Source organism: Pinus tabuliformis, chromosome 4_1 (genome assembly GCF_031772625.1).
Source record: "Pinus tabuliformis cultivar Carrire ecotype Pingquan chromosome 4_1, CPIR1, whole genome shotgun sequence".
In the NCBI taxonomy this organism is placed as follows: Eukaryota; Viridiplantae; Streptophyta; class Pinopsida; order Pinales; family Pinaceae; genus Pinus; species Pinus tabuliformis.
Window position 1 is genome coordinate 450,653,252 of NC_142303.1, and position 14,085 is coordinate 450,667,336.

At 36.7% G+C, this 14,085-nt stretch overlaps 1 protein-coding gene across 1 annotated transcript; it reads right to left on the reverse strand.

The window, feature by feature from the left end:
• Positions 1-1,823: 1,823 nt before the first annotated feature.
• On the reverse strand, positions 1,824-2,369 carry LOC149176294 (ethylene-responsive transcription factor ERF015-like). The gene has a single exon (XM_089423081.1). The coding sequence runs from the start codon at positions 2,367-2,369 to the stop codon at positions 1,824-1,826; it is 546 nt and encodes a 181-aa protein (XP_089279207.1).
• Positions 2,370-14,085: the final 11,716 nt, after the last annotated feature.

Sequence of the window (14,085 nt, forward strand, 5' to 3'; positions counted from 1 at the left end):
AAAAAAATATTTTAATAAGAATTAATGCGTATACTTAAAAATGTATAGCATTCAAAAATAAAATTTAAACAATGAAAAATTACACATCATTTTTTTTCAAGTTTACACTTGAAGAAATTTGATCCCTCTCGGCTCATGTTAGATCCATGCTTAAAATGGATTTATGCTACTTTTACTCCTAATATAGTAAAACTTCCAAATCTAACACCTTATATACTGCTGTAACAATATTAAATGTTCTCTAGCATAGTTAGACATGAATGACATCACCAACATGCAAAGTGTGTATTTACTTTGGTTTACATTTTGAATTAAAGAAAATGACTCGTTCAATCACGAATTACCATGTAATTTATTTTTTAACTAGTTCAATAAGTAATTTGCATGTTGTGTTAATACCAACTAATGAAAGACTTTTGACACAATGAATATGAATTGTGTGGGAATTTCAATTATGTTATTTGATTTTTTGGTTTTTTGTCCACAATAAAGTTATATAATTTTTTTGCAAAATTATGATTTTTTATTATTTAAAATAATTTTTTAAATAAATATATAAATTTGGTGCCTAAAAAAAACTCAAACAATAAAATTATGTATATTGCACAAATCAAAACATATAATTCTAAAAGATACATACTAATTTAAAATCTATCAAAAATACACTAAAAAAAATATCAAAACCTAGAAAATTTAAACTACTTATTTGAACAACATTCTACATATGTCTTTCCAACATACTTTCATTTCATTTATTAATTCATCCCTTCTATGAAATATAGCAATATTTTAGTGGTCAAAGTAATTTTAATGAGTAATATAATAATAAGATATACATTTTTAAATATGTATTTATTAAATTTAATATTTAAAAATAAAAAATATAATTTTAAATATTTAATATTTATTTATTTATTTTATAATTAAATAAAATTATTATTAATTTTTTTAATATATTAGAATGAATTGGTAAATTGTTAAAGTAATTTGGGCTAAACCTTAATAAAAATTTGTTGTTATCACTATAATACCAAGAATATATCCACCAGTCAATAAACTACATATTATATGATTTAACAAAAAAAAATGGGGGAGTCTTCTCAACTAAAAATATAGGGTAAGGTGGATTCATATTATATGATTTAACAAAAAAAATGGGGGAGTCTTCTCAACTAAAAATATAGGGTAAGGTGGATTCATAGGACGAAGAGGAGTTAAATCTTCTGCCCAGAGTTTGGCTATGGATTTGATAGTGACTTGCAAACACGATATCAAAAGCACCTTTCTCGTTTTTCAATTCATATCCCAACTTTCGGCACCATTTTATAAACCATCAATTTTTTTCCTGAGTTCTCAGATTTGGATCCGAGTGATTAATTTTTCCTTTAAAATCTATACATTTTTCTCAATTGAAAAAATCGTGTCTAAAACAGTTTTCAGACCTATATAATCTAGTAAAATTACCATAAAACCCGTGAACACTAAACCTCTCCCCCAACAAAAACATGTATAAACTAATAAGATGACCATAAAACCCTCACACAATATGAAATATTATATATAAAGATATACCCTCTAAACTCCCTTATAAAATGTATATATACAAATATATCCTCTCTAAATAATGTATATATACAAATATATCCTCTCTAAATTATGTAACCTGTGACCAACACCAAGAAATTGGAAAAATATGTTGACAATTGGATCGAAGCCTCCTACCCACCCGACAAAGCGACAGAAATAAAGGATCATGCATGTGTATAGGATTTGAGCAGTGGACTCCTCCTTTCCTCCTCTGCCCTGTACGTAATGTAAATGTCTCAGAAGCTCCACAAATTTGTGGGGTCAAAGAAGATGTATTCGTCTTGTTGCTCCTCCTCCCAACTTGGAATGAGCTCCCATAATGTCGCCTCCTCAATCGACGAGATTTTCTCCAAATTCAGGCCGCCATTCTCCTCAACCGGAGTCTCCCACAACCCCAAGTCCGACGCCTTGGAGATCTGCCCACTGTCACATGCCCACTCCATTTCTGAAACCGATGACGGTTGTGATGCCGATACCGGCTTCTCACTCTCCTTGTTCTTAATATTTGTGATATTCTGCAGAGAGGGAGACGTTGAAGGGATTTCGTCCAAGGCATATTTGGCGGCGACAATCTGAATTTGCCGACGAGAAATTGAAGATGCCGACGGAATGGCGGGCACGGAATTGGGGAAGTTGAATTTGGCGTTGGGGCCTCTCAGGCAATACACTGCGGCGTCGTAAGCACGGGCGGCCTGCTCGGCGGTTTTGTGTGAGCCCAGCCATATCTTCTCTCTGGTTTTGGGTATCCGGATTTCAGACACCCAACTCCCCCATTTTCGCATTCTGATTCCCTTAAATTGGCGGCGATTTTGTCCGCGATCTTCGTCTGATGGAGACAGTGAAAGGTGCTCTCGGGAGGCTTTATCCATAACTAGCGGCGACACGCCAACGCTGTTGCAGTGTGAGGCGTAGACGTTGGGCATTACTGAACTGAAAATCTCAAATGAAATGAAGATGCATTGTGTGGAGGATTTAAGATGTGGAGGCCAATATTTATATGTATGGTCGAAGCGCGTATAGATTGTGATCGCTGGAAAAACTATGAGGTGAGGACCGTGCCAGAAATATTTAAAACGTGAAGGAAACTGTGAAGGTTCTAACTTCTAGTGACCTTTCCACTCGTACACGGTGCCTCTCCACGAGTCCACGACTAACGAGTCCACGACAACAATCTATTTTCTAAACGTATGAAGTCGACGTATACATGAGGTCACATGATGTCCCCACATGATCGGTTTGTCTAGAAACAAACTGTGTACAGCGCGCAGATGTTTATTTTGACTCCACAAATTATCTGATCTGATAAGAGTTACATATTCCAACATTGTAGCTTAATGGCTATTTGGCTTAATCTCCATGACTTATTGTGTTCAACATATTATCCTTTATAACAAATTCTTCACTATGAACCTCCTCAATATCAAAGTTTGTATTTGGTTCATCCCACTACTTTCATCTAATACCTTGATCATGTAGAGATCACTAAACTATTGACATCTATATAAAGGAACAACCATCCAATAGAATACATGGGTAACAAGTCATTCTATTTGTTAGTTCACTAGGATGTCCTTCATGTATAGGATTCATCCAACTTCTTGATGAACTCCCCATGAATTTTAAACTTCACGTCCTAGAGCCTACAATCAATATGGTCCACTCCAACTGTAACAGAGTTTGCAATTAGTAGTATGGTCAACTCATAGAGCATCTATTCAACGCATGGCCCACTTCTCTAAGTATTAAAGAATTCCCCAACAAAAGTTATTGCACTAAACTATACAAGTTATCTAGATCATCAAGGACACATCATAAAAAGGTAAGCATGCCTATCTAAGTCTTACAAAGATATGTCCTTTACATATTATATTCATAGATACACGTGCATGCATACTCCATCACATTAAGATAATAAATACAACCTTAAAACTTCACAAAGTCTCATAAATCAAATCAAAATATGTGATTCACAGTTCAATATAATCAAATTTATTTTTATTCAACACAACTAACACAAATTTACTTTTATTTGTCCACAATCATCCAACCTCCATAATGGAAAACTACAAATCATGAGCTATACAATAACACATATACACCACATGCATATACCTTCTTCTCCCTTTGGAATGATACACATATGCCTTTATCTCTAATTCCAACATCTTTAATATTTCATTGGTCAATTGTTAGAGAAAGGACTTCTATAAAAAATAACTTCTATTTCGCAGTAAAGCCACAAGTATCAATATGTTAGCTTTAATAAATCCAAAACTTAAACCAAACCATAACCAAATAATAATTCCAAAACAATTAAAGAAAATACTGTAAAGCTTAATAACATGACTTGGCCTTGCTTTTTCCCACAGTATAAACAACTCATGCACTTAAAAAGACTCGTTTATGTGTCTCATTGGATTCAGTTAAGAATCTTTGAATAGCACAAGCCACAAGGTTTTCGAAGAAATAGAGAAACTTTTCCTTTCGTATGGATGATTCGTTGGTCAAAGGACCACTAGCTTCAACGACATTGTCTCTTAAAGATGCACCAACAATTAGTTTCTGTTAAAATAGTTAAATAATTTTAGTGTGGAGATTTATTTAAATTAGAAAGTTAATATTGAGCGTTGAGTTAAGTTAGGTTAAAATAGTTAAATAATTTTAATGTGGAGATTTGTTTAAGATTAGAAAGTTAATTATATTGAGCGTTGAGTTAAGTTATAGTTAAATTTAGTGTGTGGTTGCATGTAGAAAAAGGTTAAATATTTAATTATCAAATTTTTGTGTATAAAATTTGTTTTTTAACTCTTTGTTTTTCCAACAAATTAATATTAAAACCAAGGAAAAATCACAATATCCGTGGAGCCAATAAAAACTGTAAATAAAAGTGGAGTGAAAAAAAAAATCGATGATTTTTTATGTTTGCAAAATTGTCAATTGAATTAGTGTAGTGCAAAATTGTGAGATAATTAAGGTATTTCGGATCAGCGCTTTTCCGTTGTGTCATAGCCTTCGTTGTTTAAGGCAAACTTATGATTTAGCGATTTTTGGAAATGCAACGCTTGTCAAAAGGTGTGAGAAGCTTGTCGAAAGGTGCGGTGGTAGGTTATTTTGACTAAGGTCAAAAGAGCGGAGCGCATCGGAGTTTACAACGTTACTTCAAAATTTTTAAGAACGGCGATTTTTTTTAAATACGTGACTCCAACAATTTTTAAGGTTTTATGAAAAGGTGTGATTTGGATATTTTTTTAAAGGATCATTTTTTTAATTTATAAAGATATTCCGAGAGGCTTATAAAGGATTTTTATAATAGTTTTTTTTTTTTTTATAATATTTTTTTAAAGGATTTTAAAAGAGTAGCTATTTAAAGGAGTATAAAATTATTAAAGGAGGCTTGTAAAGTTTTAAAAAGAAGGGATGATTTTTATTATCGGAAGAGAATTTTTTGAAAAAAAGATTGTTTTTTCAAATTTTTAACCTGAGTTCTCACGGTTTATAGGAAAAGATGATGATGTGTGGATCATTAAGATGGTGATCGCTTTGTAGGCTCATGATGTTTGGGATTATGTCCAATTTGGGTTTTCATAACCTAAGGATGAAGCCGAAGAACAAGCCCTCACTAATGCAGAGAGGGATCTATGGAAGAACGACAAGAAGAAGAATGCACAAGCATTGCAACTTCTCCAACAAGGAGTGGACCGAGCAGTGTTCTAGAAAATTATGATCACGTCTTCAGCAAAGAAAGCATGGGATACCTTGGCGACAAGCTATAAAGGTATGACTAAAGTCAATATTGTTAAGTTGCAGAATACTAGGAGATATTTTGAAAGTCTGCATATGAACGAGACACGACACACTGATTCTTTCATGAATCCGGTCATGACTATTGTAAATCAGTTTAAAATTTATGTTCAGGAAACTAAAGATCAAACAGTGGTTGAGAAGGGCCTCAGATCTTTGTCTACCAAATTTGATGTTGTGGTAGCAACCATAGAAGAAGCCAAGGGTTTGAAATCACTCACAATTGATGAGTTGATGGGATCACTTCTATCACATGAGGCAAGGATAGACAAAAATAAGGATTTCACTTTAGAAACCGTTGTCAAGGCAGAAGTAGATCGAGAGGCAGAGGACGAGGCAGAAGACATAGTGGTCATAGAGATGGTCGGGAAAAGCATGAACATGAAAGTGGAATAAACTGCAGAAGCTTCAACAAAAATCAAAGAGTTGACAAATCAAATGTGAGATGTTATTATTGCAATAAATTTGGTCATTATGCCTGTGATTGCAAGAAGAGGATAGTTGATCAAGGAAACCATAGAGCTAATGTCACTACAGAGAGTAATAACTCCATGTCCCTAGCTTGTCATGCCATGCATGAACCGTATGATAATGTGTGGCTAGTAACCACATCACTTGCAACTTGTTGAAAGGAAGAAACTTGTTTAATGAGTATTGGGAAGAAGCAGTTGCATGTGCTATTTATGTGATCAACAGATCTCCTACAATGAGTGCGATGAATAGAGTACCAGAACAATCATGGTCGTGTATGTATTGCAACGTATCTCATCTCAGAGTATTTGGATGTGTATCTTATGCACATGTGCCTAAAGAGCTAAGAGGCAAATTGGATGATAAAAGTGAAAAATGCATATTTATTAGTTATAGTGAGTAATCAAAAGCTTACAAATTGTATAACCTTGTCACCAAGAAGACCATAATTAGTAGAGATGTTGTGTTCAAAGAACAAGAGTCGTGGAATGGTAGTATAGACAAAACAATTGATGCATAAACACCATTGATGGAAGAGGATGATGTAGAAGAAATGAGCAGCAGGGATCAAAAGAGCATACACCAAACAGAGTCGCACTAGCAAGGACTCCAAGATTTTCGGAGCAGCGTGGATCTTCAAGCATATCAACAAATCGAGATTCTCCTAGCAATCAATCAAGTGAGAATCAAGCAATGGTAAAAAAAATATGAGAAGTATAAAAGATATTTATGATGATTTGGATGCTAGTTCAAATTTCGCATTGTTGTCATTCTAACCTTCTTCGTTTGAAGAAGCTATCAAAGATGAAAATTGGGTGCAAGCCATGAATGAAGAAATTTAAGCTATTGAAAAGAATAATACATGGGATTTGGTTGATTTTCCAAAGGAGAAAAATCGCATTGGTGTGAAGTGGGTGTATAAGACAAAATTGAATGAGAAAGGTGAAATTGAAAGATTTAAAGCAATACTTGTAGCAAAAGGAATATCGCAGCAACCATGAATAGATTTTGGAAAAAAGTTTGCTCGGGTATCCAGATTGGATATTGTAAGAGCAGTTCTAGCCACAACAACTCACAAAAAGTGGAAAGTATATCAAATGGATGTGAAATCAACCTTCTTGAATGGAATTATAGAAGAAGAAATTTGCGTGCAGTAGCCTCCAGGTTATGAAGTTGAAGGTAAAGAAGATAAAGTTTATCGGTTGAAGAAAGTGCTATATGGACTCAAGCAAGTGCCTCGAGCTTGGTATAACAGAACTGATAGCTACATGATCAAGAATGGATTTTGCAAAAGCATCATTGAGCCTACCTTGTACACAAAGGTAAATGAGCATGGACATATTTTGATTGTTTGCTTATATGTTGATGACATTATTTATACGTGTGATTTTGACTTGGATGAATTTAAAGCAGCCATGATTAAAGAATTTGAGATGACAGTTCTTGGTATCATGAAATATTTTCTTGGCATAGAAGTTGAGCAATCTAAAAAAAGAAAATTTTATTTGTCAAAATAAATATGTTAGAGATTTGCTAAAAAGATTCAGGATGGAGAATTGCAAACTCGTCCCTACACGAGTTGCATCAGGTACAAAGTTAAGCAAGGATGACGAAGGACCAGATGTCAATCCAACTCTATTCAAAAGATTGGTGGAAGCCTCATGTATCTCACAACTACAAGACCAGATATCATGAAAGGAGTGAGTTTGACTTCCATATTTATGGAGACTCCAAAAGGCACACATTGGAGTGTAGGAAAAATAATTCTCAGATACATAGCATGAACTAGAGATTGTGGCATAATGTATTTAAGAACAAAGAAGAAGGATTTGATGGGGTACTCAGAAAGTGATTTTGAAGGCAGTTTGGATGATGAAAAGAGCACTTCCAGTTATGTGTTCCATCTTGGTTCAAGTGTTATTTCATGGGCATCTAAGAAGAAACCTATTGTGACACTTTCGTCAGCAGAAGCTGAATATGTAGCGGAAACATGCCAAGTAGTGTGGTTAAGAAGAGTATTTGATGGACTCAAGAAAAAAAACAAGGATCAACAACAATATATTGTGAAAACACCTCAGTTATTGCACTATCTAAGAATAGTGTGTTTCATCAAAAGAGAAAGCATATTGATAATATATATCACTTTATTAGAAAATGATCTGAACTGGAGTAGATTAGTAATGTTGTGCTAATTCCCCATTCAGAAATAAACCCATGATGCTTATCATTTTCTTTTTCAAGTGCTTAAGGATTCAATACCTTTGCTTAATTAACATATTTCCATGAGAGATTCATATGTAAATGTTATGAACAATTTATCATAAAAACATGTGTTGAACAACAACAATATAACAGTAATGAACATCAAAATACAACACACAACAAGCATATGATAAAGGAGCTCACCTCTCTTGGGCTGCGTCTCCTTTGTCCAGCTTCCAATGGCTTGGGGCTCTCTATTATGCTCAAATTACATCAAAAGTGTGTTTATAATGCTCATATGCCTCTAGTATTGACTATTTTTGCATCAAATTTGGATAAGAACTGAAGAAGTTATGACTTCTCCTAGTTCTTCCTCTATTTGTTCCATAAAATGCTCTAAAACTGGTAGAAAACTACGAATTAGCCCCCAAATCTGCTATCCGGGGGAGAATTTCACTGCATCGTGGGCCATATTCTGTCGGTTGTATCACAGATCACAATAAATGGATTTCAGAATTTGGAATATCTTGTTTACCCTACGAAATGTTGCGATTGCGATATCGTAGACCCGTCAGAGTATTAAACTGTGACATATAACATTATCTCATCTGGGGTCTTTCGCATTCAGGACTTAACTTGTGCCGGAGCCAAAGTAGAAAATCTGTGATAGGTTAACCTAATAATGCAATATAAATCAAAGAAGAATATTATAACCTACTTCTACTATCAATTTGCGGAAGCTTAAAGATCTAGCTGAACAATATAACTGGAAGAAGAAGAATCAATGGCACAATACACATGAAAATACTTTTGGGAAAGTCTCAGATAAAAACCCCACACTATTGTATTATCATACATGGTGGAAATACATAGGAATTATACAAATCCTTAGCTCTCACAGCTAGCCAGCTCTCAATACAATCCTCACAAATGTTCACAGACAATCTTGGCTTCTCTCCAACCTTCCTCTTTGCCCTCCAAGCTCCTATTTCCTTGCACTATTCCTTGTGGATGATTAGCTTATTACCTAATGGCAAAACAAGCCTTCAAAATTGCGCAATCCTCAAGGATGAATCCTTGACTGCATGCATGAGTTTTCTCCATGAGAAAACAAATGCAACTGATAGTACATTGTCCTTGAACATTAATCTCAACCGGGTCTTTCTCATAATAGACATGCATGAGTTTCTGATGAGGGAATATTCAATTAACTGGAGTAGCACTAGTTGAGTGCATTAATGCATCAACTGATTGTTAACTCACTATTAGTTCCTCAAATAGTTTGGAACTAATTTAACTGGACTTAACTCAGCAAACTGAGTTAACTAATTACAACTCAAATATAACTCAATCTTATCTCCTTAATTTAAGGAATAACTCTTGTATGACTTTAGAAAGACTTCTAACTTGAACTTATCCAACTAATTAATTTATTACAGTTTGGAACTAATTTAACTGGACTTAACTCAGTAAAATGAGTTAACTAATTACGACTCGAATATAACTCAATCTTATCTCCTTAATTTAAGGAATAAATCTTGTATGACTTTAGAAAGACTTCTAACTTGAATTTATCCAACTAATTAATTTAAATAAATAAATTAATTATTTCCAAGTAGCTGTTAAGATTAAATTCGATTTTAATTCACAATTTAATTCAATGACAAATTACATTGGAATGTTCTTGTTTCCATATTTCAACACTCCTTCTCAACAAGAAAGGGATTATCTGCCACTCCGATCTTGTCTCTATGGAACTCGAATTTACACTTTGACAATTCCTTTGTCAAAATGTCAGCATCTTGCTCCTCTGTCGAAATATATTGCAGCAACATGATCCTCCTTGCTACATAGTCTTTGAGATGATGATACCAGATGTTGATGTGCTTGGACCTATCATGAAATACTGGATTCTCAGAGAGTTCGATACAACTTTGATTATCACAATAGATCACAGTTGGATCCATCCTATTATCAAACAAACCAACTAGGATTTTCCACATCTAGATGGCCTCACATGCTGTCTGATTTGCAACCATGTATTTTGCCTATGCCAAGTTGAGTGCAAACGACCTCTGTTTTCTGTTGTACCAAGAAATAGCCGTTGACCCAAGGTTGAAAATCCCTCCTAATGTGTTCTTCCGATCTGATGGACTCCCTGACCAATTTGCATCAATGAAGCCCTGTAGCTTCACTCCCTCTGTCCGTCTGTACTATAATCCATACTAAGATGTGCCTCTGAGGTATCTCAATACATTCTTTGCCGCCTTCCAAAACATCTTGGTAGGCTGAACCATTGCTTGACTCAGCTGGTTCATTGCATAGCACAAATCTGGTCATGCGTTCATTAAGTACATCAGTGAACCCACAAGCTGCCTGTACACAGTAGCCTCTACCACTTCTCTTGAAGTAGTAACCTCCTTCCTCCAGTTACTTGCTAGAGGAGTTTTCATGGGCTTGCACTTATCCATGTGGATTCTCCTGAGTATCTCGTTGGCATACTTGCCCTAAGACACAAACAACTCCCCATCCTTCTGCCACACTTCCATGCCAAGGAAGTAATGCATGAGACCCATGTATTTCATCTCAAATTCTCTTGCAAGGTCCTCCTTGCAAGACATGATCAACTGATCATCACGAGTCAATATGAGATCATTAACATAAAGTACGATGATCAGCATCTTACCTTTCACCATGATGTGGTACAGGTTCGCATCCGCTTCACTCTTTGTGAAGCCCAACTCAGTGAAGTAGTTGTATATCCTAGTGTACGAAGCATGAGGTGCTTGCTTCAGCCCCTACAATACTCTCTTGAGTTGGCACACATGTGACTCATGATCGAAGGTCTCAAAACCTTCTGACTGCTCTATGTACACCTCTTCCTCAATCTGGCCATTGAGGAATGCAGTCTTCACATCCATTTGATGGATCTTCCAACCCATCTGTGCTGATAGTGCCAACATAGATCTGATAGATGAGTACCTTGCGACAGGAGAAAAATTTGCATCATAGTCAATCCCCTCGACCTATGAAAAGCCATGGGAAACAAATCTTGCCTTATGCTTCTCCACACTACCATCAACATCAATAGCTTGCTTTACCTTGTAAATCCAACAGGAACTCACAACTGACTTGTTCTTCGGTCTTGGAACCACGTCCTAAACACAGTTACAAACTATGGAGTCATACTCCTCCACCATAGCATCAATCCAAATCAGCCGTTGCACTGCTTCCTCAAAGGAAGATTGCTTGGTCTCAACAAATTCCCCAGTAAGGGCCATGTATCTAGTGTACCTCTCAGGTGACCTCCTTTGTCTGCACTGAGAAGATGGTGCTCCCACATTCTCTGTCGCATCCTCCAACAATCTGTCAGCTTCTCTTGTGTGTTTCCCTCCATCTCTTGAAGACTCTTCTTGAGTGGATGTCTCCACTCCTGGAACCTCTGCATGTGGCTACTCTGCATTAGTTTGCGGCTCCTCCTCCTTAGGAACTAACAGTTCCTCCACAGCCTATAGTTGGAGCTCCTTCTTAAGGGAAACTCACATGGCCTTCTGCTCATCAAACTTGAGATCTCTGCGAACCACTGTCCTCCGAATGGTAGGCAAGTACACTTGATAGTTGTGAGGTGTATCAGTGTACCCCACAAATATTCCCAACTCTTCTGTCGGTTCAAGCTTCTTCCGTGCATCCTTTGTCACATGGCAATATACCGACGAGCCAAAGATCCTGAAGTGACTCGCATCTGGTCTCTTACTGGAGAAAGCTTCCTCTAGTATCTTAATCCCAAGTATGCGATGCGGGCTTCTATTCTACAAATTAACTGTTGTGTTACATGCCTCAGCCCACAAGTGAAGTGGTAGGACTTGGTCATGCAGCATTTCCCATGTTTCCCCTACAATAGTTTTGTTCTTCCTCTTGGCCACCCCATTCTGCTATGGGTTATGAGGTGTTGTCAACTCTCGTTTAATTCCTTCCACTGCACAGATGTCCTTAAACTCTTGAGAGACATATTCTCCACTGTTGTTGCCTCTCAAGGCCTTGATCTTATTCCCTGACTCTTTCTCGACCAAAGCTTTGAACTCACAAAACTTTGTGAAAGTTTGGTCCTTCTTCTGCATGAAATAAATCTAGCATTTATGAGAATAGTCATCAATGAAAATCACATAATAAATTTTCATTGTTGTGGATGCCGTTGAGAATGGTCCACACAAATCAGTATGAACTTGCTCTAAGATAGCCTCTGCTTGACTGTCTCTGTCATGAAAGGAAGACTTGGTGTACTTTCCCAAGGTACAACCTTTGCATATGTCAACTTGCTCAAGGTTACCTTTGGGAAGTCCTATAGATAATGTTGCATTATCTTCAAAGCCCCATGATGCAAATGGCCCAACCACCTGTGCCACAACTTGCCAATGTCTTGGCTTTGCACCAATTCTGCTTTTGTACTTAATGCTGCACAATCGTATACCTCTAGTTTATATTGATTCTTCACCCAAATCCATATCCTCTTGATCTGACCCGTGGCTATGTGTCTTAGGAACGCCTTTCCTTTACTAAAGACAACATCGTAGCCTTTTTCCTCCAACAATGCGACCGATACCAAGTTCTTCTTTAGTCTAGGCACATACATCACATCTATCAAGGTGAGAGGAGCTCCATGTTCCCTTTGAAAAGCAACTGTGCCCACTCCTGAAACACTATACCTTCCATCGTCACCCATCTCTATGCACATCTTGAGTTCTTTCTCTTCCAAGGAACTTAATTTTTTTTTTATCGCCGATCATGTGGAATGAGGCTTCACTGTCAAGATACCAGACACAACCCATCATCGATGACACCATGCATGCGATGAGGGTGAATTCCATTTCGAACTGAGAGGCTTATGCCTCACCTTTCGATCCTTCCTAGGATCCCTTCTTAGACTTCTTCGATGGGCAATTAGTCACATAGTGTCCCATCTTGCGAGAATTAAAGAATGCTACTTTAGACATGCCACCCTTCTACCCTCCATGAGAAGAATTCGATTTAAAATGGGAAGCCTTCCCCTTCCCTTTCCTTTCCTTACTTACTAAGGCCAGATTTTCTTCATCATCATTATTGGATGAAGAACCATCTCGTGTTCTCCTCCTGATCTCATTTTGCATAAGATCCGACCACAGTCGTTCCTAATCCGACAGTTTCTTCCTTCGATTCACAGAGTCTTGGTAGCTATTCCAACTCTTTGGGAGGCCAAGGAGAGCGAGGCTCACCATATCATCATCGGCAGTAGTTATTCCCACACTGCCAAGCTCATCTCTGTAGGTGGTGAGCTTGTTCAGATATGTGGAAATAGTATCGCCCTTCTCCATATTGATTCTTTGAAGCTTATCCTTGAGCGCCAATTTCCTCTGGCCACTACTGTTCTGGTAGAGGTCCTTCAATGTGGAATGTCTTCCACATTGAAAATGGAGTATCCTTCCCATGGAGACTAAAGTCAATATGGTCACGAACTCCCTCAAGGATAATCCATCTCGCCTTCGCCACACACTTCTTCCACTCAGCCAACTCTTGTGCATTAGTTGAAGCTGGCTTTGGGATTTCTTGATCAATGAATTCCTTCAATCCATTGTCTTCTAATACAACCTCCATTATATCTTTCCATGCTATGTAATTCGAGCTACCTTCCAAGGCATACTCAAGTCTCAAGCCATAGAACGGAATTGGCCAACCTTGAAGTATGATATAAATTTCATTTGCACCTGCAACCTCGAACTTCAAACTTTGAATTCTCTTCTCAGTATACTATTCACAACTCTGATACCATGTAGAAAATATGTGATAGGTTAACTCGATAATGCAATATAAATCAAAGAAGAATATTATAACCTACTTCTACTATCAATTTGTGGAGGCTTAAAGATCGAGCTGAACAATATAACCAGAAGAAGAAGAATCAATGGCACAATAAACATGGAAATACTTAGGGGTAAGTCTTAGATAAAAACCCTACACTATTGTATTATCATACATGGTGGAAATACATAG

Excerpts from the sequence above, each read along its gene's own strand:
- LOC149176294 (XM_089423081.1), bottom strand. The coding sequence starts at position 2,369 with ATGCGAAAATGGGGGAGTTGGGTGTCTGAAATCCGGATACCCAAAACC.